The sequence below is a fragment of the Botrytis fragariae genome (assembly GCF_013461495.1).
Source record: "Botrytis fragariae strain BVB16 chromosome Unknown tig00000001, whole genome shotgun sequence".
Classification (NCBI taxonomy): Eukaryota; Fungi; Ascomycota; class Leotiomycetes; order Helotiales; family Sclerotiniaceae; genus Botrytis; species Botrytis fragariae.
In genome coordinates this window covers 3143686-3168941 of record NW_023500987.1, presented here as the reverse complement: position 1 = coordinate 3168941, position 25256 = coordinate 3143686, and the positions used below count along the sequence as shown (strand labels likewise).

General features: G+C 44.3%; 8 protein-coding genes across 8 annotated transcripts; 4 read left to right on the top strand and 4 right to left on the bottom strand.

Moving 5' to 3' along the window:
• Positions 1 to 154: 154 nt before the first annotated feature.
• On the bottom strand, positions 155 to 764 carry Bfra_000982 (putative fungal specific transcription protein; the record flags this gene model as incomplete). The annotated part of the gene is made up of 4 exons (XM_037331423.1): positions 155 to 175; positions 245 to 471; positions 524 to 601; positions 650 to 764. 4 exons carry the CDS (start codon positions 762 to 764, stop codon positions 155 to 157), a joined length of 441 nt encoding a protein of 146 aa, XP_037197756.1.
• A 5533-nt stretch (positions 765 to 6297) lies between these two features.
• On the top strand, positions 6298 to 8693 carry Bfra_000981 (putative rho gtpase activator protein; the record flags this gene model as incomplete). Its single annotated transcript, XM_037331422.1, has 7 exons — positions 6298 to 6444; positions 6509 to 6562; positions 6618 to 7227; positions 7281 to 7480; positions 7537 to 8161; positions 8216 to 8359; positions 8416 to 8693. 7 exons carry the CDS (start codon positions 6298 to 6300, stop codon positions 8691 to 8693), a joined length of 2058 nt encoding a protein of 685 aa, XP_037197755.1.
• Positions 8694 to 9216: 523 nt separating this feature from the next.
• Bfra_000980 (putative transcription mediator subunit med12 protein) lies at positions 9217 to 13913 on the bottom strand (the record flags this gene model as incomplete). The annotated part of the gene is made up of 4 exons (XM_037331421.1): positions 9217 to 12381; positions 12436 to 12640; positions 12691 to 13288; positions 13352 to 13913. 4 exons carry the CDS (start codon positions 13911 to 13913, stop codon positions 9217 to 9219), a joined length of 4530 nt encoding a protein of 1509 aa, XP_037197754.1.
• Positions 13914 to 14647: 734 nt separating this feature from the next.
• Bfra_000979 (uncharacterized protein) lies at positions 14648 to 15262 on the top strand (the record flags this gene model as incomplete). Its single annotated transcript, XM_037331420.1, has 5 exons — positions 14648 to 14684; positions 14776 to 14887; positions 14968 to 15065; positions 15128 to 15144; positions 15203 to 15262. 5 exons carry the CDS (start codon positions 14648 to 14650, stop codon positions 15260 to 15262), a joined length of 324 nt encoding a protein of 107 aa, XP_037197753.1.
• A 1030-nt stretch (positions 15263 to 16292) lies between these two features.
• Positions 16293 to 17733, top strand: Bfra_000978 (putative translation initiation factor protein). Its single transcript, XM_037331419.1, has 6 exons — positions 16293 to 16465; positions 16627 to 16797; positions 16934 to 17005; positions 17095 to 17187; positions 17248 to 17378; positions 17435 to 17733. Exons 1-6 carry the CDS (start codon positions 16438 to 16440, stop codon positions 17447 to 17449), a joined length of 510 nt encoding a protein of 169 aa, XP_037197752.1. The 5' UTR covers positions 16293 to 16437; the 3' UTR covers positions 17450 to 17733.
• A 407-nt stretch (positions 17734 to 18140) lies between these two features.
• On the bottom strand, positions 18141 to 18747 carry Bfra_000976 (uncharacterized protein; the record flags this gene model as incomplete). Its single annotated transcript, XM_037331418.1, has 4 exons — positions 18141 to 18259; positions 18312 to 18334; positions 18423 to 18478; positions 18598 to 18747. The coding sequence occupies 4 exons, from the start codon at positions 18745 to 18747 to the stop codon at positions 18141 to 18143; spliced, it is 348 nt and encodes a 115-aa protein (XP_037197751.1).
• A 738-nt stretch (positions 18748 to 19485) lies between these two features.
• Positions 19486 to 20360, top strand: Bfra_000975 (uncharacterized protein; the record flags this gene model as incomplete). Its single annotated transcript, XM_037331417.1, has 2 exons — positions 19486 to 19678; positions 19738 to 20360. The coding sequence occupies 2 exons, from the start codon at positions 19486 to 19488 to the stop codon at positions 20358 to 20360; spliced, it is 816 nt and encodes a 271-aa protein (XP_037197750.1).
• A 1295-nt stretch (positions 20361 to 21655) lies between these two features.
• Bfra_000974 (putative rna recognition domain-containing protein) lies at positions 21656 to 24404 on the bottom strand (the record flags this gene model as incomplete). The annotated part of the gene is made up of 9 exons (XM_037331416.1): positions 21656 to 22249; positions 22304 to 22377; positions 22433 to 22682; positions 22738 to 22925; positions 22973 to 23063; positions 23115 to 23244; positions 23323 to 23709; positions 23763 to 23874; positions 24203 to 24404. 9 exons carry the CDS (start codon positions 24402 to 24404, stop codon positions 21656 to 21658), a joined length of 2028 nt encoding a protein of 675 aa, XP_037197749.1.
• Positions 24405 to 25256: the final 852 nt, after the last annotated feature.

Sequence of the window (25256 nt, the reverse complement as noted above, 5' to 3'; positions counted from 1 at the left end):
GATCCACAGATTTAGCGTTCGTCCTTCCACGCACTGTACGGGGCGGCGAAGATAATGATTATATAACAAAAGTTCTTCCCTCCGTTGAAAGTAGATCTTAATGAGCTGGTAACTTTCACGGTCTTCCAGATTCCTTGATTTCTTTCCGAGAGTCTCAAGAATCTCGGGCGGGGCTCTATGTGAAAACTTGTCAGTCATTGATCGATTTCAGCCTGTAGACGCCGTCATGATTTGAGACACTTACGACTATGATTTGGACATATTTGAACTTCAAGTCACCGGGTTCAGTCTTTACTATCTCGTATCGTGCTGCCCACTCTTGCATATTCACTGTATCATCAGATAATCTATATCCAACGGTCCCATAACACATCAGGTTCATATCATCTGATCCAAAGGTGAAAATCCTCACGACTGGATGCTCACGATGCGGAACACTAGCAAAAAGCTTCTTGCGAAAAGATATGATTGCTACATAACTAAGTTAATCAATGAACAAAATGACTTTGGACAAAGAACATACCGTCGCGCCCCACATTTTGTTCTTCTGCAAATTCATACATGCCATCGTTCGAAAATAGCTCTGCGAATGCTTGTTCATCTTGAAATCTGGTTAGTAAATGATCAACATGTATAAAGAATAACATACTTGCTTCATGATCATTGTGCGAAGATGCTGCATTAGAGAGCTGGAAATACTTTTCTAGGAATGCTTTAACTTCCGAGGAGACATTGTCTGGGAAAGCGCCTGGGAGAATGGCCATTCTTGAAGCTTTGTTACTTTTCAATATTGAGGAGAATAAAATCGAAAGCCGGTTGGGACGACAAGACAGAGAACTGAGAGTTGCCTAGGCAGTATTTATGTAGACCCTTACATGCTCACATTTCGTCAACACCGAGTTTCCGTTGCAACATCTATGCCATATTCTGGCTGAGGAACCCATGCACCATGTTGATAGGTTCCAAAATCTTGTACAAAAGGAGAAGGAGAAGGAGTATCTTGGCATTGGTAACGGTATTGTCGAAGGAATAGCTGAATACTGCATGCATATAATCGTGTGCAACTGTCAGAATTCAGACTATATTTCGGACTGTCTTCCTCCGGACATCTGTATTGGGACAAGAGATCGACAGTGTCTTTTCGATCGACTAGGATAATGTTTATCTATTCGATGAATATCGAGTATTGATCTGTGTTAATCAATGTCAAAATGATAAAAACAATTGTTCCTAATCAGTGATATAGATAATCCTTCATGACTCATGGATAAGCCCATCCAGAGCCTCTTAAAAGGATTAGAATTTATGTTTGAAATCAAATTTCGAACTTTTTGTATATTGGTGAGAATTGTGTGTCTACTTGCAATGCTGAGATGAGTATTTTTTGTAGCAATCGTATCGTGTATATAGAATGCTACAGACCTGTTTGGTATTGAATTCTACTGCTCGAGCTCATATAACCCGTCGAAGCTATGACGAATTTGTTGTCCTTGCCGAGCAGTGAAGGGAGGTCATGCTCCTCAGCAGGTATATGTTAGATGTGATCACCGCTATCTGCCCCCTATCAAATTCAGAAATACCTCCAAAAGTTGAGTTGTTTACTGGATTTCTTGAACCACTCATCTGTATGTATCATTGGGACACCCAATGCGAAATTATCATCATCTAGAAACCCCCCTCCTCCGATCTTTGAGTACACGCAAGCCTTACCCCAACTGACTATTGCCTGTCGTTTGAAATGCGGGTGCTAATCCCAATTTCTTACATACAACCAGCGAGCATACAAGTAGTTTGAAATTACATAATCCACAAAAGTTTGTGATACTCATTGTCTAGTTCATTGCTCGGTGGCTAAGTATAGGAACTTGACCTAAAGCCGAAAAGGGACTTTTGCACTTCTAAGTATCTAGTCAGTTTGGCGAAATCCGCTCACGCCAAATAAGACAACATATTGTCACTAACATAACTAATCCTTTGCTTTTGAGGGATACTCCCATCTATCAAGGAGTGATTTTAATTGTGTGGTATGCCAGTGATATCTCACAGTCAAAGCTACAAATAACAAAATACCCAGAGCGTAGCAGGTCAATAGTCTGATCATCAACAATATATGCCATCGCTCGGCGAGTTTAACCTTGCAGAAATCGGTCGATATTCTTCTGCTATCCTTTCACGACACCAAATTTGTTCTATAGAATGCATCATTTGAAATTATACCAATTGCAATGTATTTAATATATACTTCCTAAACTTTATATTTCATTAAACCCACGAGCTCATCATTAGCATCATCTCACGACATGAAAGAAATCGACCATATTCCGACTATAGCCTTGTGATGTAGTCCAGAGATGCAGCACATCTTCCGCATACGATTGATACTAATTCCATTTTATCTCTCACGAATCCTCGAGAATGACCCACATTGATAAATTGGGACATTTCATCATTCCCTCAAATACCCGATTTCTTCAGATTCACTAGGAGATCCGTCTAAACAACAAATCATCTGTTCTCAATGGTCCAGGTTGCATGAGGATCGGCGAGGGAGAACTATAGCACGCGAACAAGTAAGTCACCTAGAATTCGTATATTGAACTACATCCATTGTGGCCCCATAAAACTCAAAGAAATGATTTATTTCGCAACTCGAATCGCCGAAGTAAGCCTGGCAAAAGTTTTTAGATCATAAGTAGTGAAAAGTTCCTCCCAACGTAGACTCTGCTACCAGCGCCAAACCAATTCAGTCACGAGTATTAGAAATGGCGCTTTGTAATTTGTAGAGGAGATTGAGCTAAACGTAAGTAGAGCCTCATCAATCTTGCCGTGTTGCTCCTCAGTACAATCAATTCATATTTCAGGCCTCCACGCATTGAAATCGTCGCCAAATGTTCCAGTATCTGTATGAATAACCCGGGCGTTGACACCTACTATCGTAACGGCCTGCACGTACTTCCCGCATATTGCAGCCCCCTCTTTTGGAACGAATCGTTCAAGGTGCAAGCCGACCAGGGCATGATTTCTTTGTGCCTCAATGATGCAAGCATCGGGGCAGTGTAAGCTTTGAGTCCCTTTCCACGTTGGAGGCTTTGAGGGGAGACCTGCTCTATGAGCCGCTGCAATTTCTGATTTCAAGGTTTGCACAATGACAGGATTTTTGAGCAAGTATTAAAATGAGAACGAAGAATTGTGACCGTGGTGTCACTGCTTGTAGTGAAGTTTCTAGAAATCCATGCCAAAAGTGCAAATGGAGGGGTCTCTGGGTTTTGAGTTTGAGTTGCGAGAAATCTTGACAAGAGATCTCGACTTTTAACCGCACTCGCGCCTTGTCCTTCTCCGGTCTTTATTTCTTGAATTCGAACCATGGAAAACTTTGCGATTGTGGACACCGAATTTGGGCGGAGTTTGGATAGGAGAGGACTGATACGAAGGAAGGTATCTATCCACGGCATCTGCCCAACAAGAGAAACTCTCTCAAGGTGTGACAAGATGTCTTTCCGATGCCTGAATCGACAGATCTTCGAATGAAATCCAATTACTCATTGAATAAATATTACAAATGGGCCGCTTGAGATTGCGGTGGGGAATTTTCTCCTTGGCAGGTATCAACCCTAGGATAACCTTCCCGTCATTATAAGGTAAAATGACGCTGTAAAAGTAGGACTATAATATGTTCAGAAGGATGATATCCCAATGGTGATATTATTGCAAATGATCACTCTGGAGAAGGTGTCATAAAAGTTGTATATAAGAGATATCTCTGCCGAACCGCCAATAGACACAATATCTGGACGGAATTGTACCAACCATCTGTACTTTTATGTAAGGCGATATTTTTCTCGTGTCCATTCTTAGTCTAAACCCAGTGCATGCGGGGGGCGCTGGAGAAGGAAGCAGGAAAGGGACCAGGACTTTGATACAGTCTGATATTAACCCTTAAAAAGTATGTAGCAACCAAAGAAAAATAAACTCAATAATACTTTTGTTGAACCAAAAACTGGTATATTGTTCATATTGATTGACAGTTTAGAACATATACTTCAACGTATTATTTGGAAGGTAGCCCTGTGCATAGAAGTCCACGATCAGCCACAAGACTCTTGTAGGAAGAGAAAAAAAAAAGGGTAAGGTTTATGAGAAACATACCTAGTCACTGGAGAGTGACTTGTCAGCTTTAGTAACTTCTGCAATTAGGACATTATTATTACCCTGCATCCTACTGAGGCCAGCAATGAGAAAAATGGATATCCGTTGAATCGATACTTGTGAAGGGTTTCATTGCTTTACATGATATTTCATCTACTATCGATGGAAGTGATTCTTCCTTGAATCTATGAGGGGGATTTCTAGTAAGAGGAGCACCTCGGAGAGAATCGTCAGCGGTGGGTATCGTATCGCTGACATGCATGCATATCTAGTAATGACATTAGTACTGCTTATAGCCATTTCGGAGATTGGATATTGGAGATAATTCAAAAGTCGTAAATCTAGAATCTTACATATATGAACAATAAGTGAACAACTGAGATGATCAAGAATTGTCTGCCACGTGTATTCCTTCATGGTATTTGAATATCTGTCCAAGTAGCTAAATGGCACCGCTTACGGAACTCAATGAGTGTCTCCAGACCAGTAGCAACTCTCAACCACCTCTAGATGATGGTTGCTCAGATTCCTGGTATCAACCTTGTGATATTCACGTAGCTCGCGAAGAGCGATCCTCGATGCAACAGCAGAACTACGTCTGTCATGCCTTGGTCCGTGAGAGACATTGCAAAAATTGTGCCTACACTGAAAAATAGCCAGAATCAACAAATTCCCGAGTTGAAGTGTGCACCCATTCCAATACAATTCTAACTTTGAACTGCAATTCTGTGAACTCTATTTTCCGTTATCCGTAGAATTTTGATTGAAGTGCCAGTACATGAGCTGTCTTTGAAACAATGCAGTGGGCCGTATTATTGAACTCGCGAGAAGATTCAGATCTGTTCTCGTCGCCGAAGAGGCAAGATTCTGTCTGTGTCCTCAAGCGACCACGATATCCAGACGGCCCATACTCCCGCAGTCCCACGTTATAGTTGACAACGGAGGTGTCCCTCAAACCAGCTTCAGTGATCTCTGAGTGCAAATTGAAATTTGTTGTTCAAGATAGAAAAAAACTACTCTGCTTGGTGAAGCGAACGGCCAATTCCCCAGAATATGAAATTGAAACATCTGCTGAGATTTATGAAGCACGACTTATTCAAACTACATCCTGCGCTTCCTGTGAAATGTGCTGTTGTGCGTTTATGGACTATAAGAAGTCAGAGTCGGACGTTTGGTATAATTCGCATTCCAGCCTTTCCAGAGAGCAGATCGTAACCCTCATTGATGAATGCGAGCTGACGGTCGTATTTATGTTGAGGTTCTTTAATGCTCAAGTACGCGATCTTGAAAGCAGATCCCAGCTTATCCTTTCGACAGCGCCAAGAGTCCTCTTTGACGTTTATCTTGGCGGGGTTATGCTCTTCTCCTTAGTTCTAAGAGTAGCAGAGTAGCTAGGGCGGAAGGGCAGCTAGTAGGTTGTCGAGGTAGTTGAGCAATCTATTACTGCTAGCGGCAGTTAGGTACCGGTAGTCAATATAAGAATACCTGTACTAAGGAGGTAGTCAATACACTAATAGGCGTACTAATTTCCAAAGATGCACTCCATGAGGTAATAAGGATTATAGACTACTCGAGTGATGAGCATGTAAATGTATGTATAAACAAACATCTACATATATATATATATATAAATAAGCATTTAATATATAAACAAATATTTACCTACTCGAGTTACCTCGATAAAACAACCAGAAATCTCGAACAATAGAAGCCAGAGCTAGAGTGCCTCGACCTTTACCTACCTACCTGGGTATCTCGATCAGAAGAGCGTCAAATTCCTATGATATCAACGAGTATTGAGAACATATTTACAAAAATATGAACAATAAGTTTGTTCTATCAAAAGTAAATTAATTCAATGAATATTCATCTCCCCAATCAGGATTGATTATCTGTACCATTATTGTTATCGTGGTTGCACGGGGAATCCAGTCGCATTTGGCCCCGGTTACTCATAACAACAACCACATGGGTATGGGTATTTCGTAGATTCCCGAGTATTGCCTTTGCATACCCAAGGAACTTTAAATCCCTCCAACAACAGGATTAACAACAGAGTTGTTACAGTTACAAGTGGAAATACCGTATGGTACCCAGATATAACAGCCACACATAGCCATTTGATTGCGACTCGCATTTTTCATCTACAAAATGTCGTTTGGAGGGGACATCGGACTCGATACAACATCGTCGTCCAATGCTGCTGGCAATGGCGGCAACCAGGGCGAGACAATCGGAAGACCTGCCACCCCTCAAGACGCAACCGTAAAAGCAGTTCACGATGTTACAAGCTCAGAGGTGAGTTAATTGTCTAAGGTTCTTCCCTTCGTTAAAGGAAAGCTAAACGTGTCCATGGCGTCAGATTGGAATATCAACTTTGTTAACTCGACTGAAACAAAGTATCGCTTCCGCAAAGGTAATTCCCCAACTTTCAATGCCTGTGTGAATATAAAGCTGACGCTGCGGAACAGGAATTCGCAATTTTTCTCAAGAAGAGGTCCATTATGGAAGAGGAACATTCGAACGGTTTAAAAAAGCTGTGTAAGGCAACTGGAGATAATATTCGCAGACCAGAGCATCGACACGGATCGTTTCTACAGTCATACGAAGAGGTCCTGATTATACACGAGCGAATGGCCGAGAATGGGGCTCAATTTGGCGTGTCTCTACATCAGATGCATGATGATCTTATTGAAATGGCTTCGAATATAGAGAAGGGCAGAAAGCATTGGAAGAATACTGGGTTGGCAGCAGAACAACGTGCTGCCGATACCGAATCTGCCATGAAGAAGTCGAAGGCGAAGTACGACTTTCTGGCAGACGAGTACGACAGAGCCCGCACTGGAGACAGGCAAGCGGGAAAGAAATTTGGCCTCAAAGGCCCCAAATCGGCAGCGCAACATGAAGAAGACCTTCTCCGTAAAGTCCAGGCTGCCGATGCAGATTATGCATCCAAGGTACAGGCTGCGCAAAGCCAACGAACTGAGCTCTGGTCGAAATCAAGACCTGAGGCTGTGAAAGCTCTAGAAGATCTCATTCAGGAATGCGACTCTGCATTGACATTGCAGATGCAGAAATTTGGTAAGGCATGAGGGCTCAGCTACACTACACATAAGACTAATTATATTGAACAGCATCCTTTAACGAAAAGCTACTCTTAAGCAATGGCCTGAACATAAGCCCCATCAAAGCAAAAGAGCAAGGGACGTCAAATCGTAGTCTCCGCGAAGTTGTTCATGCAATCGATAATGTTAAAGACCTGAGCAACTACATCAGTAGCTTCGCTGGTAACATGCAATCCCGGATAACGGAAATCAAATATGAGCGTAATCCGGTTAGCTATGAAGATTCCTAATTACATTGATTTAGGTCCAGCTAATTTTAATACAGGTTTTGCAACCCGCACCGAATATCGCTCAGCGACAATCAGATCCCAACGCTCTTCAAGCTCGACAAGGGCCCGTAATACCACCACAGCCATCTCACCAGGTTCATATGAGCCAGCCTTTCAATCAAAGCAGTCCCCCAGCTCACCAGCGCGAAAGAAGCTTTAGTCATGGCCCATCTCTTTCGCAACACATTGTTGCACCTACTATATCGCCCACTAACCCAGTATCTACCTCTCCCGACTTCACTACCTGGTCACCTCGTGCAGATGGACCCCCCCAGATATCAACCTTGCCATTCCAGCCACAACCTCAAAATGAGACAACAATACAACAGACACCGCAAAATCCTACAACACATGCACCAGTGTCCCACGGCCCACCCTCGGCACCATTATTCGGACCAGGATCGGCTCCAACTCCAGGTAACAACACTCACCTAGCACCTTTGAGACCAGTGTTTGGTCTCAGCCTCGAGGAGCTCTCTGAGAGAGATGGCTCTGCTGTTCCAATGATTGTCTACCAGTGTATCCAAGCAGTTGACCTCTTTGGACTCGAGGTTGAAGGAATATACCGGTTGTCTGGTACCGCGTCTCATATAATGAAGATCAAGGCAATGTTCGATAACGGCAAGTTGGGCTATTCGATTGGTTGTTTGAGGCATTCTTGCTAATAATTCGCAGACGCATCCAAGGTGGACTTCCGTAACCCGGAAAGCTTCTTTCACGATGTGAATAGTGTGGCTGGTCTTCTAAAGCAGTTTTTTCGCGAACTCCCAGACCCTTTATTGACCATCGAGCAATACCCTGCATTTATCGAGGCTGCAAGTAAGTTATCTTTTAAATCTACTCATTTAACTGTTTCCCTACTAATATAGGCACAGAGCATGATGATGAAATAGTCCGTCGCGACTCTCTACATGCCATCATCAATGGCCTTCCTGATCCTAATTACGCTACTCTTCGAGCCTTAACTTTACATTTAAATAGAGTACAGGAGAGTTCGGCATCTAACAGGATGACTGCAAGCAACTTGGCCATAGTCTTTGGCCCTACACTCATGGGTGCTAATTCAGGACCGAACATGCAAGACGCTGGGTGGCAGGTTCGTGTCGTTGACACCATTTTGAAAAATACTTATCAGATATTTGACGACGACTGAGGCGAAGAAGACGATGGTTGATTGATTTAAGGAGTCTTTAACGAGATCCCATAGCCTCACATATTATGAACCTACCTTTGGAACAGAAACAAGATTAGAGAACCCTTAGTATCAAGTCTCTATGTGTCGACAAGACATTCTACAAAGTACATGCCACTGTATTTCAAATGCTATCATTGTATGGCACGGGCCCATCAACGAGTATTTACGGTCTATCAAGCGAGTTTACGTCAGGGGGTGGTCTACATCACGATCATTTTCGTAGCGTCATGTGCTCAGCTCTGATGCGAATATCGGTAAAATGATTGAATCAAAAGGGTATCAAGTTCTCTATGCTCGCTGATTTTGGATTATGAAAAGATAATGCAGAGCGTGATCTTTCAGGTCACTGAAGACATGTCTTGACAGCAGTGTAGGGCAATCCTAATTGAATACATTATTGATATAAAATAAGCTCCTCATGTGTCTACCATGTGCTATAATCGAGGGTGATTTGTTATAAAATTATAAACAGAGCCGACCCTCAGTTGACTCCTTTCCTACTCGCAAACAGTGTCAAACTGAGACTTGTGTCATTCTCTCCCATGTTAGCACTTGGTTCTCCCAGCATCTCCCAGCGTTTCATTGTGAAAGGAAATGACTGGCGGCACGATTCCTTTGCGTGATCTGTGTTTGTATTATTGCTATTTCTTGCAGCAGCTGTAGCTTTTGAGCCGGATTGATAGATGTGCAACCAGTCAGATGGCGGCGCCATAATACTATAAATATAGCTAGTAATTGGGTTCGAGGCCGTGTCTCGGAAGTTTCGACTGCATTGCTGACGAATGTCGTCAGGGAGGACATCTACCATATTTAGAATAAGGTCGAAACACTGCTGTAGTGGGAGATGTTGGGTTTTTGTGTTAGCTTTGAAACGATATAAATCCAAAAAGATTGCTGTCAAAAATAGGATTGCTCTTCCCCGATGTTCATGTCCGACTTTCGATGGTTCTAATGCTACTGTTTGAGAGGTTGCGAAAGATAATAGCAATGGTAGCCACTTCGTAAGGTATGTAACCTTACAACCGTTTGGCTGTGCGCTGGCAAAACATTGTGAAGCGTTGTTCAGTAAAGTCACAATTTCTGGAAAGCAACTTTGCGAACTATGTGACGTGTTGACTTTCTCAGTATATATCTTGTCTATTGTCAAATCGAGTATGGCCATCAAGCTTTCTGCTTTCGACAATTGGTGTTCTTCTTCTAAGATATCATAATAGCCCGATGCTTTGGCAGCATGGAATAGCCGAAGCAATTGGGTTTCAGCACCACGTCGTAAATGATTCACAGCAGTCAAATCCAATGATGGTACAATGCAAGCCCATGTCGTGCTTCCCGCCATTATAGCAGACTCGACTGCACGATCAAGGTCGTCGAGCTGAGGAGAGACCATGTTTCGTGGAGTGGCTTGGGTAACCTTTCCCGAGCGAAAGGTGGAGGCTACCTTTAGTTGGCAAAATGGAAGATTAAGATAATTCGCAGATTTTAATGCATCGCCCACTGAAATATTGGAAGCCTCTATTTGATACCTAGGCACAAGAAGCTTGTTTATCGAGGTACCCAATACTCTTGAAGCTTCTTGGCTGGCAGTTCCTGACGACAAAGGGTGCACTATGATTTTGCCGACCATATCACCACCAACCAAGACTAGAGTCTGAAGTAAGTCATGCATAGCTGAGCTACCCAAGATATCCAAAGTATGAAACTGCATGTCGTGGACAGCTGCTGAGCACGCCTCGATCGCTGATCGGATAACAGTTAATGTTAGTTCAGGGTTGTCAATTGGCATACGACTTTGCACAATTCGGAAGCGATATGCTTCGTCTGGTGTCAAGATCTCCGGTAAGCTGAGTGGGGTCGCAATTAAGGCCAGTAGTTCCATAGATACGATCGTGTTCACATTTTGTGTTGAGTTGGGATCGTCCTTTTCACTCTTTAAGCTGGCATTAACCAGATCTTTCATGGAAAGGCAACCCAGTCCTATGATTGGGCCCCAGATTTTCACCATGCTGGGTCGATGTTCTGACTTCTGAATATAGGACAGCCAGCTAGCCATCAATATACCAAATGACTGAGGATTGAAATCTCTTAAAGTTGTCAACAATGATACACACTTTCGCTGCTGCTCTGGGGACTTATCCAATGAGATCGATAAATGACAAGTCACTCTTTGGAAAAGCCGGTCCATTGTTCCTCGATCGATGCTTGTACCATTAGCAAGAAGCTTCTCGATTTCATCTACGAACTCGGCTTCGTTGTTTTGTGATCCACCTGCCATATGATCTGATACCGGAGAACAAACGTCGGCGACACACTTTCTATCACTCAGAGCAAGTTGGCGAGCGAGTTGCGCGGTAAGTGGTTGATGCTCGGGCATTCTGAATGAAAGGTCTAACAAGGATCCTAGGATAACTCGTGGCATAATGTCGCGATCATCTGCAAACGAGCGTGCGCGATTAATAAGGAGATCAAACAGGTCCTTAATTGCTCCGATCCCAGCAAATACCTCGGCGTGCATATTAAGTGTGTCGGCGCATGACGAGATAGTTTGAGGATCAGCTGAGGTTGTGGCAATCTTTATCACTTCGGCGAGCATAGTGAAATCATCTACAAATTCCAGGAAGTCTCGCACCATGCCAAACGCAGCCGCCGTGAGTCCACAAGTATCATGAGCTGCAGGTGATGGATTTCCCCATTGGTTTAGTGGTTTGCTTGACGGTAGCATCTGTAGTTCAACTTCGCGAAGAAGCCAAGACCCAATGTGGGATTTGCTCGTGCGATTCAGCGATTGGATATCATCTAAGCCCTTGAAGCCCTGGTTTACTTGAGGAAATCGCCGTTCTGAAGCTATTGGCATCATTCGGAAGGCGTCGCTTATATTAGAAATGCTAGCCGCGACCTTGCGGTCCTCAGTGTCTATTGGGTACTCGGCACGATGGAGTAAAGACCTGCGCAACCCAACCATTTCTTCGCTCAAATTTTGGATTGGAAGTTCTGCAAGGAGTCTCGTTCCACAAGGACCGCCTGGTGCCAGGTCGGAATGATCGTGTATCCCACCACGGCTGATCAGCCACTGAAGATATGTCGGGATACAAAAGTCGTTCGATCTCGCTAGCTCGGAAACAAGGTGATAAAACGAAGACTTATTACGCCCAATCTCGCAAGCACTGGAGTCAAGGAAGGATAGAGTGGCCGCAGTCGTGTCGGCGCCCAGTCTTCTCCAGGCTCGTATAATGCGAGCACCGATGAATACTTTTGCATGTCCGGGTCTGTAACATGATGTCGACCAATCCAAAATTGCATGAACAAGAGCTGTCTTGTCATCATCAAGTTGCCAGCAGATATCTATGATCTCGGGTGTGAACAGGGTGAAAAGTGACTTGTCTAGTATATGGAAAAGGCGCTGTTGAGGAGGATGCTGGGCTTCAGGAGCTAGAGTAGTGAGTCGCATATTGCGGCGATTGATCTCATCCCAAATAGACATAGGAAGCTCGTCTGAGTAGCTGAGGTAAGCCTGAAGGACTTCCCTGTGCTTGGACCAAATCTCAGGAGAGACAAAGTTGTCCGGATTTGAAGTCATCAATTTAGTTATAAGTATGCGCAAACGACCAATCAAAGGTCCCAATATATCAGCATCTGGATGTTTGATTGTCTTGGGAGAAATACTGTCAGCTATGTGAGGGAGAAATGAATGATGATGCCATACCTCCGAAAATCGATTCAACAAAACAGCTGTGAATCGTCGCCCAAACCTCCGACACTTCAAAATATCCTCCCAATACATCTGGGCAATCAATAGCCACATTGGTAATTTTGCTTGAGAAGTCGTCTCTAGGGAAGATAATATCCAATCTATGTAATGCTCGCGATCCAGAAGGCATTCGGCATGAAAGTGAGCTGCCAAACGAATCCTGTCATGCTCGTAAGTGAATGCGCAAGGACAGAAGAGAGCTATACTTACGCATAATAGATCTTGCGACGAAAGTCCTTTTCTCCGCACGACCCAATAATATTTTCCAATACTTGCTCAACAGAAACTGTGAAATCTCGCACCCATTTCGCTTCTCCTCCCATAGCGAAGGCACCACCTGCACCTTTTCTCTTGAAAGACCGCAGTTCATTTGCACCAACACATTTGGCTAACCAGACAGCCCGTTCGATGGGAATGTTTTTATTGAGAGCGTGTTCCAAGAGCACTTTACCCCTAATTCCATGAGGAATCGATCGACTAAGGCGACGGAGTGATATGGTCGGGTTAGCTAGATCTTTGAGCCATATCTCTCTCTTTGTATCTGTGACCGTTACACGCGGCGGAGGCTTGAAGGTTGAGTCAGCTGTGATATTTCCATGGGCCCTTCGCTGCGCTAGCACGCTTGCAAATAACGAGGATAATGTTTGCAGGCCACTTTTGTGTTTTAAAGATGGGTATATGGAGGCCTTTGCGGAACCTGTCTCGTTCTGTGACATTTGCGACTTGTCGAAGAAGCCTTGGCGGATGACCGGTTCGGAAAATTGATCTTCTGCATGATTACCATTCCACGGAAAGAAATCTGCATGACCTATTGAGAGGTTAAAAGAGACACCATGGCATTGGGATATTGCCTAATCATGGCTGGACTTACCATTGGGTGAATAAGAAGGTGCGGCCAAAGGAACCTCTAAAACAAAAGGCTTTGGGCGAGCATCTCTCTTTCCAGTCGGCCCAATCGACGGGCTTGGCCTGTCAAGCGAAGGGGGGGGATGTTGCCCGGGCCTAACAGGGAAAGCAAACGGTTTCGCAGGGGTCTGGCTGTGGTTTTGATCGGATGGTAAAATGGATTTTGAAGCTCTCATGCGAAGTACATCGGAATGGAGTTGCGGCCGACCGCGCGGAGGCAAAAACTGTTTATTTGATATTGAATTCGAAGGAACCAAGCTTGATGCATCCGCCTGAACAGAACTCCTCGATTCATTTGAGATTTCCTGCTTCAAGCGCGACCCTCCTGCTCTCGAGGCTTGCCCATAACGGGCCGATGTAGAATCCGGCACATCAAGCGTCAAGTCTATGAGCGCTTCATTGTGTCTTCGAGTTGGGGAAGTAGACGATAAGCTCCTCTGGGGAGAGGGCCTCGAGGTAATATTTGTATTCAATGACCTTTGCGACTGTCGTTGGGCCTGTGACCCAACGAGGGGTTTTGTGGTCATGATTGCGCCATTCCGTGGCCGACAACTGCGACTTTAATGTAATCAGAATCCAATAACAAACAGACTGCGCAAGTGATGTATGAGATGTGCAAAAGGTACAGAGAGATTGTACAGTTATATCTGAGTTCTCGGGACCCAAAAGTGATTGAATTGGATTGGAAATTGCCGCAGGAGATTTGATGATTAGATGATGTGATAGGGTATTGGTACGTCGCACAGGCGCAGTTTCTCTCTTGGTAGAAGCTAAGGCTATTATCGTGTCAAAGCAACGATGGATGTAAAAGTATCTTTTCGTGTTATAATGTATTGTGTGTGATTATGTCGTACACTCCGGAATAGCAAATGTATTGTATGAATGAAGATATACAGTTGAGAAAGGGTGGTCGGAAATAATGTGTTTAGATGAGGCGAGGTGGGTGTGAGCGGAATTTAGAGAGAGACAGACAGATAGATACAGAGACCCAAAAAGTCAAAAAGTGATCGTGTACGGCCCGTGTTCGTAGTTCGGTACCCCAGGTTGGTCGCGCCAATTCGACCCAGGACAGGTAAGATCTTACCCATGTGCATACCTAGCTTCTAGCTTCATATGAAATGACAAACTTAGAGCACAGTCTCTCATACTATCTCGAACTCAAAATCTGCTAGACTTCATCAATTACATTGTGCAAGTAAGCATCCGGATATATTACGCATTGTTAATCATATCAACCATACGATTATCCCGTTCAACAAAGATGGCGGCCAGAAAGGACATGCGAAGAGGTGATCTCAGTATGTATTGATTTATTGCCAGTTCTTGCTATGTATCTGATGTTTCTACATGTTATCTTACATTAAAGTACTGACAGTCTCTCACCTCAAGTTATTCCCTACCAAGTTCCAGCTGCAAAAGAATCTCCCAGCGATTTCGGTGGCACGTTAGGTAGCACTCTGCCAATGGCAGCAATGTTCACTCGCAACAAGCTCATCGGATGGTACGTCAATCCAATGAATGAGATTCAATCCATCTCTATGTCGAAGATGATGTAGGGAGGTATATGCTAATTTATAAAAGGGCTTCTGTTCTTTTCGCTATTCAAAATTGGTTAGGCGAATCTCCAGAGACGAGAAAGACCTCCTCCCAACCGGCATACTTCTCAGTGGGAATGTCACGTAAGACACTTTACTCTCTCACTTTCACATTGTCAACCCATACTAATCTACTTGTGCTGCAGTGATGGCGCTTGTTATTGTAAGTTCATTCACAAACTCATCATGGAGGTAACAATTGGCTAATCTACGCTCCCCAGACTTATCTTCCAATGTTTCTCCCTCCACCTCCCGCTGCTCCAGTAGCCCAATCGGCATAGTGGTCGCAGATTACGAATGAATTACAGAAGCAACTTATGTATGGACGAAAACCGGTTACATGGATAGAAGCGTTCATGGGGTGGAGCTCTTTTCGAGAACTTGTGGCATATAGTGCGCATTCGCAGAACGGAGACAAGAAAGGGAACGGTGATGTCTATAATGAATGGGGACCAGGCGAGGATAGATGAGCATGAATAGGCTTGAGAGGAAGCCTGACATTGTTTGTAGTCAATGGTGACTTCTTCAGGTATTAATTAACATATTGGTATTGGAGCAAAAGTTGAAGCATTGGTGGGTGGTAAATAATCAAAGTGTACCATTTGCTTGTACATATAATCGACATGGGCTAATTCCAATCTAATTTCTTTCCGCAAGTGTAGGAGTAGTTGTAGGAGAGTAATTGCATAAAGCTGCTGTGAAGTTGAATCGTGATGTATATTGTATATTGTATAGGAGGGAGTAGAGGAAACTGTAAGATCTTACAATGTTCAACGGATACGTAGGTAGGTGGTAGTTCAATAGAGACAATACGGTGTCAATTTTGGAATTCGATGAGAGTTATCTGATGGGGAAATACGTAAGAATGTCCAGATGCAATACCTCGCACTATAGAGCTGACATGGTGATACGGCATCAGGTATTCAACCACTGCAGGTGCTTATCTCTCTCTATCTACTGTATCTACTGTCTTTACGATAGCTCGAGGATGTACTCCATCCAACTTGAGAAGACAATACCGAGTACGGCAATGCTGACTAATCACTGGACCCCTGATAAAACTCAAAAGCGGCAGTGGTCACTTACCAATTATTTACCATTTTGGAAAGAGTCATTGGAGAAAAAGTGTCATTTGGATGACTCTTTTTCACACTAAGCTTGCCACTTTAACCGTATTTGTACAACACTTACCCAATTTGATCATTGAGCTTCGCCCCGCCTCTCTTGCCACAAATCACACAACTCCCCCCCGTTTAATTTAAACAACAAAACCGACCGCCTTTCCTACATTACAACACTACATAACCCTTCCAAAACTACCAATATCTAAATCACCCCACCTCGAACTCGAACTCGAAATCAAATCCGTTTACATCCCTTCACAAAGTCTATATCCTTTCCATCAACTTTATCAAATAGTATCTCAGTCCCACAGATACCAGGCACACTCGAGTTTATGTCCATCGAAAATCTCAAGACGATCGGTATGCGCCCTTCCTTTCCCCCCCCCTTTAACTCTCAGCTTTGGGAAGTAGACATCACGAGAAGACTCCCGCGCATATATCTTCATCCACATACCTACAACTGATGATTCCCAAAATCATCTTTGATCGCGCTTAGTGCTTTCACTAACCATCTCTCACAGACTCCTTCGCTGAAGCCGATGCCGCCGGAGATCCAGGACCAGACCAAGGCTCAGGGGAGACAAAGTCGTCGTTGAACGCGAACGGTTCCTCCCCTATCGCAACATCTAAGCCAGCAAAGTCCGCAAAGGCTGCTCCTGGTGGAACTCAAATTGAGAACTTGAAAGTCTTTGGTGAGGAAATCAATCTATATTATCGTGGCACATTCTCATTGTCGAGTGTCGATGGAATCAATCACACCTCAGCTTGGCTTGTTTGCTCGTTACATGACTTCTTTTAGCATAAGTTCTAACAATAGCGCGAATTTAGATCCTTTCGCCGAAGCCGACGAAGAACCCGGAGACCAAAAGGCCGCAGAATATATCCATATTCGTATCCAACGTATGTCAAGTTCATTTCACACCCCTTGAAACCAGGTCAAAAATATCAAGGGAGACTTACATATCAATCACTGACAATAATAATTACAGAGCGTAATGGACGTAAGACTTTGACCACCGTTCAAGGACTTCCAAAGAAATTTGACCAGAAGAAGATTCTTAAGGTTATCAAAAAGAAGTTCGGTAAGTCTCATCACACAAGATGAATGGCGAGGTATCAGGTACTAATGTCGCATGTAACAGCTTGCAATGGCACCATTGTCAACGATGTCATCATGGGTGACGTGATCCAGCTTCAAGGAGACCAGCGCAAAGATGTGCAAGATTTCCTCACTGGTAAAGATGGCTTAGAGCTTGATGCCAAGACCATCAAGGTAAGATAACAACGCATACGGCTTGTCATAACCCTTCTAATAAAATTCTACTTTAGGTCCACGGTTTCTAAAATCGTCAGTCACACGTTACGAGCCATCGCAGCTTTGTAAGCTCCCACCATCATATGTGGTTGCCTGCATGTTCAATCCATACCATCGCTGCGAAAGACTCTACAAACATGTCGGCGAGATATTCCCAATCATCCCCCGCATTCAACACAGAAAGCGCTGGGCGGTAATAAGGGACGGCTTTGCACACGAATGTTCCAACTTTGCTATTTTTATTATAGCGAGGTCTTCATTCTCTTTCTTTTCACGCTATTCAGATCAGAATGCTCAGCGCACCTGACTGTAAATTTTATCCGATATGCCTAACTGGCATAGTAAAGATATCAATTCATAAAGGCATCTGGGCCCATTATATTCTCCGTTCTTCATTTGAGTTGCTTGCTTGTGAATAGTGACTATTATGTCTATTGAATGTCTTATACTACACTATCAAGTTCAACCCTATCTTGACATACCCCAGATCTCTTCCATATGCAGAATCAAGGGTAGTGGCGGAAGGTCCGTCCTTGAAAGGTACAACTGAGATAATAAACTGACCATGCTTATGAAACTTGCAATTGAAAAGACGGAAATTGATAAGGAAGTCTCCTTCCGTATCGCAAGTCGTGGATGAGTCAGGTGGTAGAGGAATGTTAGTGTCTGTATCATGGTCAGAAAACGCGGAAGAGTATCAAGTGACGGCACGTACACTAGCTATACAAATCCAAGCAGGAAGAAGTAAGCGTGGGTCTCCTGAACCCCTGATAGATATAGGATCCACGATGTGGTGTATGCATTTATCAAGTTGATGGTGAGCAGGCGGACGATCGTTGCTGGGTGACAGTTAGTCGAGGCTTCCCATCATGTTCATGAAGATACCCATACCTTGAGGAGTGTAGTTAAGTAACCTGATATGTTACGTATTTAGTTATTTGATGTATTCTAGCTTCAGGTCGTGACTTTACGGAATGAGCTGTGTTGGGGGATTTTACATACCATCTAGACATTAAGCAGTCCGTAAAGAAGAAGGCAAGATAAGCGGATGAGAAACACTTTCGAGCGAATTAGCATTTGTTTTACTTCGGCATACGATATCTTTTGTCACAAAATGGGAGATGTTCGAGTTGTCTTGAGAAATTTGTCCATACCCACTGATATCAAAAGTTAGCACTGAAAGGACAACGGCACCGGATCTTTCTTTCCGTAAGATAGGAGATTTGCTCACCAGAACAGCCAAAAAGACTTCAACAACCCTAAATCTTTTTTCGATAGTCCACTTTGCTTCTACAGCATTCATTTCATCCCACAGCAACTCTCGCATAAAAGTCAACGCACATCGTAACCCCCACCAGATCGCCGGAGCGATACTAAGCAGTCGACAAAAGAGGAGCGGGAAATGCCAAACTCTAGCTACGCCAAGAAGTACGGCAACACGAGGATGTAGGACGGAAGTTTTGCCTTCTGGGTCGGCGGGGTGCAGGTTCGGTTTGTAGGGAGGAGTAGATATGGTGGTGGGTGGGATTTCAGAGGGGGCGCAGGAAAAGGGGCTTGGTGCGAACGACGCCGGGTGGAAGCCAGAAGGAGGAGTGTTTACGGCATATGCTGCCGCTTTGCAATAGCTGGGAATGCAAGATGTACTTGGGTGAGGGGCTTCCTACTGGAATATTATGTCAGTGGATGAGACAAGGTGTGCGCAGTTAGTTTGGGCAAAACAAATCAAAATTTCGTACTCCAAAGACGATTGGGACAAATAGTAGCAATTAGCAGAATAGCCTAAATTCGTTTCCAAATCAATGGTAGTTGGAGGTATATCCAGGTAGATTCTTCCAAGAAAGTATTCCGAGCAAGCAAGGCCATCCAATTTCATGTCTTGTTCAGCCTTGTCGATCTGTCTTCCCAAGACGCACAGCCACATTCAGCCACCAAGGCTATGGGAATATTCTCTTGCTATCAAAAAAGTTACAGCGTTTTGACGGAATGAGGGGTGCAATCTTTACGAGAAACCTCCCACGCCGCTTTCTGCTTTTTGTTTCTCCCCCTTCGAATTGAGACGGCTTCGATGGCTCAAGTTCTCCGCAGACATGTCTTCCCTACCCCTCGGAGTCCATTCTCCCTCTCCAACCCTCGATATTTCTCCGTCATAACCCCCCGACAAGCATCTCCCGCCAATCCTGCACAGCACCCCGATCGTAGAATGCGCATGCAAGCTATGGGTGGAACGCGAATGGCAACCGACGTTGGCCTTCTACCTAGTACGTCCGTCTCAATTGACTCCTGCACCTCGTGAACTCCCGAGCTAATGAAGTTCCAGATACTTTCATAGCAGCTAGCAGCCCCTCTCTGTTCAAACACCCCAAAGGACTTTTGAAATTCCAATGGAAGAGATTCAAGACCCGATTTTGGGATACCGTCGCCACCGTTGCATTTAAGTGGATGTCTCCCAAAACCGGGCGTGTACGAAGAAAGGTGCAACTGAAGCGCGGTTCGATAGTCCCCGCAGCCGAAGCTCTGTACAGGGAGATGTACCAAAATTTTGCTGCTGGTGACATTGGACGCTTGCGCAGAATGTGTGCCGATGGACTTTTTGAGAGTTTTGCGCAGCGCATAGCTTCGAGGCCTCGGGGGCAAAAGATTACATGGAACCTTGTGAAGATGAACCGAAGACCTAAGATCATGTCGACCAAGGCTGTCATGATACCCGGAGGCGATGGCAATGTGATACGACAAGCGGTGGTCCGAATTTCTAGTAGACAAAAGATGACATTAAGGGATAATAGAGGAAAAGAGCTGCCGGGGAGCAGTGAGAAGGATATCGTAGAGTATCTGGTTGTGCAGAAGATTTATAGAAATTGGCAAGATCCAGAATGGCAGGTCTGGGGTACAACGAGGGGGACTACGTTGAAGGATCTAGATGAGTGGGAGAAGATGGCCTAGGAGTGATGGATGGCGATTTGGAGCTGTACAATATGTATCTGTCTCAGTGTAAAATATTGGTGGGGGTTAGCTACTTGTATTGTACATAAATCCCCCCTGTCAGAGTTCTCACAAGCGACTGGAATACTTAAAGCCTCACTCGGGGTGAGTGAGTATGACATATCATGGCTCGCCACAGAGGTCTGTTTGAGGGACGTGAAAGTTACTTGGAGCTAAGCGTATTGCTTTTGGAAAAGAAGCTGTCACGAGGAACTCGAGTACAATCAAGACAGCAGTTCTCTCTGGAAATAAGGCGCAGACAGCCGTGAATGCGAGACGGATGCGAAATTACTTTGGTAATGGCAGAGATTGATCCAGTGGTTCCTATCTCCCAGAATATACGCTTCATCATTTCTCCGCCTCTCTCTCCGCTAGTGACACGCTTCTTTTCTATTTCGCAGCCCAAGATTGCCACATCTCTAGTCTAATACTACAACATGCTAAAAGTGACTGTTCTGTTCGGCACTTGGGTTTGCTGATAGTTCGTCAAACGCTTATGGCCTCGAAAATTGTATAGCTTTCTGTATGATCCTGCCTACATTTGCCCTAATTGCCTTTCGATACGGGGCACAGATGAGGAGTACATAGTCTAGCCGTCTGTCCAGAGATCAACTCGCGCAGACTGTGCTGGAAGTTACACAACAACAAGATGTAATTATACTGCCATCATCTATATTCAAACTCAAGACTTGGTGATGCAATATTAGACAAGCGCTTTAAGCGCGATGCCATGGAATGTAAATTATTGTTCATTTCAATGTATTTATCACTGATCACTATTGCATGCATATCGTCACTACAATATCGAGCTACGTTCACAATGGTAATACTTTTATTTCACTCTACCTAAGCTAAGATGTAGCTGATTGATGGTACATGGTTTGTTCAAATAGAAAAGACTCTATCCTATGTCTATCTTGTCCAAAGGAGCAAGAGAATCAATAGGGAGATGGTCACCATATAAATGGCAGACCAGGAGCCACAATGCTCTTTCATGATTGACTAGTAGACAAGAATCCTGCACAACAGTAGATGAAGCCAAATCCCTGCAAAGGTGAAGAAATACCGTAAAACTCCGTGAAATTAGTAGTCGTAAACATCAAGACACAACCTGGTTGCCACCAGAGATAATGCCATAAAACCGAGAAAGTTAGAAGAAATATGCTGCCCAGATATCATGAAGAAGAACGAGTACCACCGTGGCAGTAATTGCGAATGAGAGTTCTGAAAGAGGGGTTTTGTTAATAGTGGGAAGATTACTCAACAACCGTGGCATGTCCACTTGGAGTGGGAGTTGCTGAACGATCATCGTGAGCCTTGTTTCCAACATTAACAGGTGGATACGGGTAGTATGCTTGTTGAGACGAAGCCAACTGATCAGCTGGTGGGCTTTGCATACCCCAGTATGGAGCTGGTGGATACTGTTGATATGGAGCATAACTGCAGTATGGAGACGGAGCAGCAGGGCTGCCGGTCAAGTCAGTTGCCACTGCTGGGTTTCGCATGCCATATCCAGGACTGGCAGGATAGCCTGGGTAGTATGCTGGTGCTGGCGAGTACGATGTAGCACTACTGTAGTAATGGCCTTGGCCATCAGTGAAGACAGTTGAGGGAGCAGCATAACCATAGTACGGACTATAAGCAGTGTAACCATAAGGTGAAGCATAAGCCATTGGAGACATCTGAGCAGATGGGGAGACTTGTTGCTCTACATGTCGATCAACACGAGGAGACTGGAATGATCGGGTGGAAGACAAAGGCTGCGATCTGGAGGATCTGCCTCTGCTACCACCATTCTCAGAGTCCTTTTGAGCAACTCGTAGAGACTTTCCACCGAAAGTAAATCCGTTCTATGGCAATGTTAGTTGAGAGTCAAAAAAAGGCAAAAGACATGTCTTGCTTACCTTTGCATTAACAGCATTGACAACTGCAATTGGTGACTTGAACTCGACAAAGGCGAAAGCAAACTTCTCTTCTGCTAAAAACGCGGTAGGTCAGTTTGTGGATTTTCAGCAAAGAAGGGGGCAACTCACGTTCAAACTTAGATGCGTTCTCTCGTAGATTGATGTCTTGAATATCACCATAGTGCTCGAAGAGGCCTCGAATTTGTTGCTCCGAAGTACCCAATGGAAGGTTGCCAACGAAAATTGAGCGACGATCAACATCATATCTTGCTAAGTATGCCTTGGTAGCATCAACTTCTGCGGCAGGTGGTGACTGCTGAGCAGGTGCTGCAAGGCCTGCAATGGGTTGAAGCTTGTAAAGATCATGGTTGCGGAAAGCCTAGGACCAAGTTAGCATGAACACCAAGAGTGTGAAGCATAAAACTTGGACTTACAGATTGAGCATCTTGACCTTCATCGTACATTTCGAACTGAACGATGACGCCTTCGTTAAGGTTGAGTGCAGTACGCTCGACGTGAGAAGCGGTGTAACAAAGTTCAATCTTGCCAAAGCGCTGAAGAAGGTCTCTGGCTTCACTCGGAGTGACGACTGGGCCATACTTGCGTTCAATGAAAAAGAGACCTGAGAAGCGTCAGTACAAACAAAGTTGTAGAGAACGACCAACTTACGATGTGCCTTGGCCTTTTCGCAGCGACATGGACGGCCTTTAATCAAACGACCTCTGCCTTCCTTGATGGCTCTCTCAGCATGTTCTTGCTTCTAGTAAAAGTCAGATACAAATAGAAGAAGCACAGCATGATAACGACTTACAGTGTATTGGCAAAATGCGAAAGGCATATGCTTGCCATCACGGCGAATCTTGACGTAGACAGGACCATATTCGCGGAAAACTTGAGTGACAGCCATCTGAAGAGAGTCTTCGTTCTCGGATTGAAGAAGACTGCGAAAGGTTAGTATCAGTCACCTAGGAGAAGTGCGAAGACAAAAGAAAACACCAAAGAGAACGTAGAAAACTTACTTTGCAACGAAAACACAACAAGAAGGAGGGTAGACAGCCTGTGCATCCTCAGCCTTGACAACAGTGTATCCGCTGAGTCTATTGCCTGCAGCATCAGTCTCCTCAGAGACATGCTCTTGGACGTGAAATGAGAGCTTGCGCTTGGTTTCACCGTAGTTGGTGTCAACAGTACCAGCGTGGTTTGACTTGGGCTTTGATGAAGACAACTCGGAACTGTTGCTTGAGCTTCTTGAACGCCAAGGACCATGAATATCTCTCTGAGAATGTCTTGGAGCCTTGGGAGTATGCTGATCATGGTTGCGGTACTTTGAGCCATTCTTGCTTGGTGATTGAAATGGATCATCAGCATTACTCTGAGCGCCATTACGAACAAATGGTGGCGAGTAACTGGAAGTGTTAGTAGATGAAGGATTAGAAGGCATGTGAGTTTGGGGACTTACAGATTGGCGTTTCTGGAACTACTGGTAGAATGGTGACCAGAAGATCCAACATTGTCTCCAACATCACTATGATCATCAATGCTAAGATGAGCAACGTTGGTAAGAAGTGCTCCTTTGAGAAGATGTTAGCAAGAGTATATAAATGATTAAACCAAGAAGAGATGATTTTGACGACGATGAAGAATGATGGCAGGATGGCAGATATAAATGAAAACAGAGTATACAAATATAGCGTATACATGATTCATATAATTCGGCAACCTTTTTGAGCAAAGACATATTGGATGTACACATGATGGTGCGAATTGTGGTATAAAAACATGAAGGGGAGGATGGTGTCTTGCAAAAGTGAAAAAATGCATGGTGCGACATGGAAGGAACATATTTGGTGGAGGGGAAGAGAGCAGGAAAGGAGGCGAGAGGAGAGCAGAGATACATACCTTCATTGTCGGGAGTCAGAGGAATACCAGAATCACTGGCAGCAGAACTACCATATGTGCTAGCAGGCGATGGCTCAATCTGAGTAGAAAGTGCAGAATGCGAACCAGAAGTATCGTAACTTGAACCGGAGGTGGATGAGGCTGAGTGCATACCAAAGGTATGACCACCACCACCAGTCGAGGAGGGAGTAGCAGGCGACATGATTAAATGGAGCTTGAATACCGAGGAGAAGAAAGTGTAGGAATTATGAATTGAATAGTACAAGTATGACAAGCGTTGTGCAGATGTAGCTTAACAATTGTGCTCTGTTACGGTCAACAGGACGGGTAGTAAGTGTACAGGAATCGGCGAAAGAGGAAGGAGAAAAGAGTAAAGGACGAAAGAAGATTGTCGGGAAGAAGAAAAGATGGAGAGATTGTATGGAAAGAGTCGAGATGAAGGAGGAAACAAGAGAAAAGGGGGGAAACAATGGTATACGTGAGAAAGTGTGTTGTTTTTGGGAAGAGGAAAGTATCAACAGATTCACAATTGAAGCTTTATTTATATTGGATTTCCAGAAAGAGCGATGGTGTACAATTAAGCGGATATAAGTACCTGGATAGATCCCTCATGGATATAACGGCCCGAGTTCGTATGGAGGGAAAGAGTGAGGAGGGCGAAAAGAGCGAAACGGGAATGACACGGAAATATAAACCCCGGGGAATCCTTGAAAGGGGAAGGAGCGATCAGCCGGCAATAAATATGAGTGAGGAGTGAGGAGTGAGGAGTGAGGAGTGCGTGAGTGCTTACCTACTCAGTCTTTGCCTACCTACTTACTACTTACTACCTACTACCTACTACCTACTACCTACTACCTACTACCTACTACCTACTACCTACTACCTACTACCTACTACCTACTACCTACTACCTACTACCTACTACCTACTACCTACTACCTACTACCTACTACCTACATTCATATATCTAAGCAGGCACATAAAGAAAGACACAAACACACAAGCACATAAACGCATAGACAGACACCCAGACACCCAGACGCCTAGACTTGAT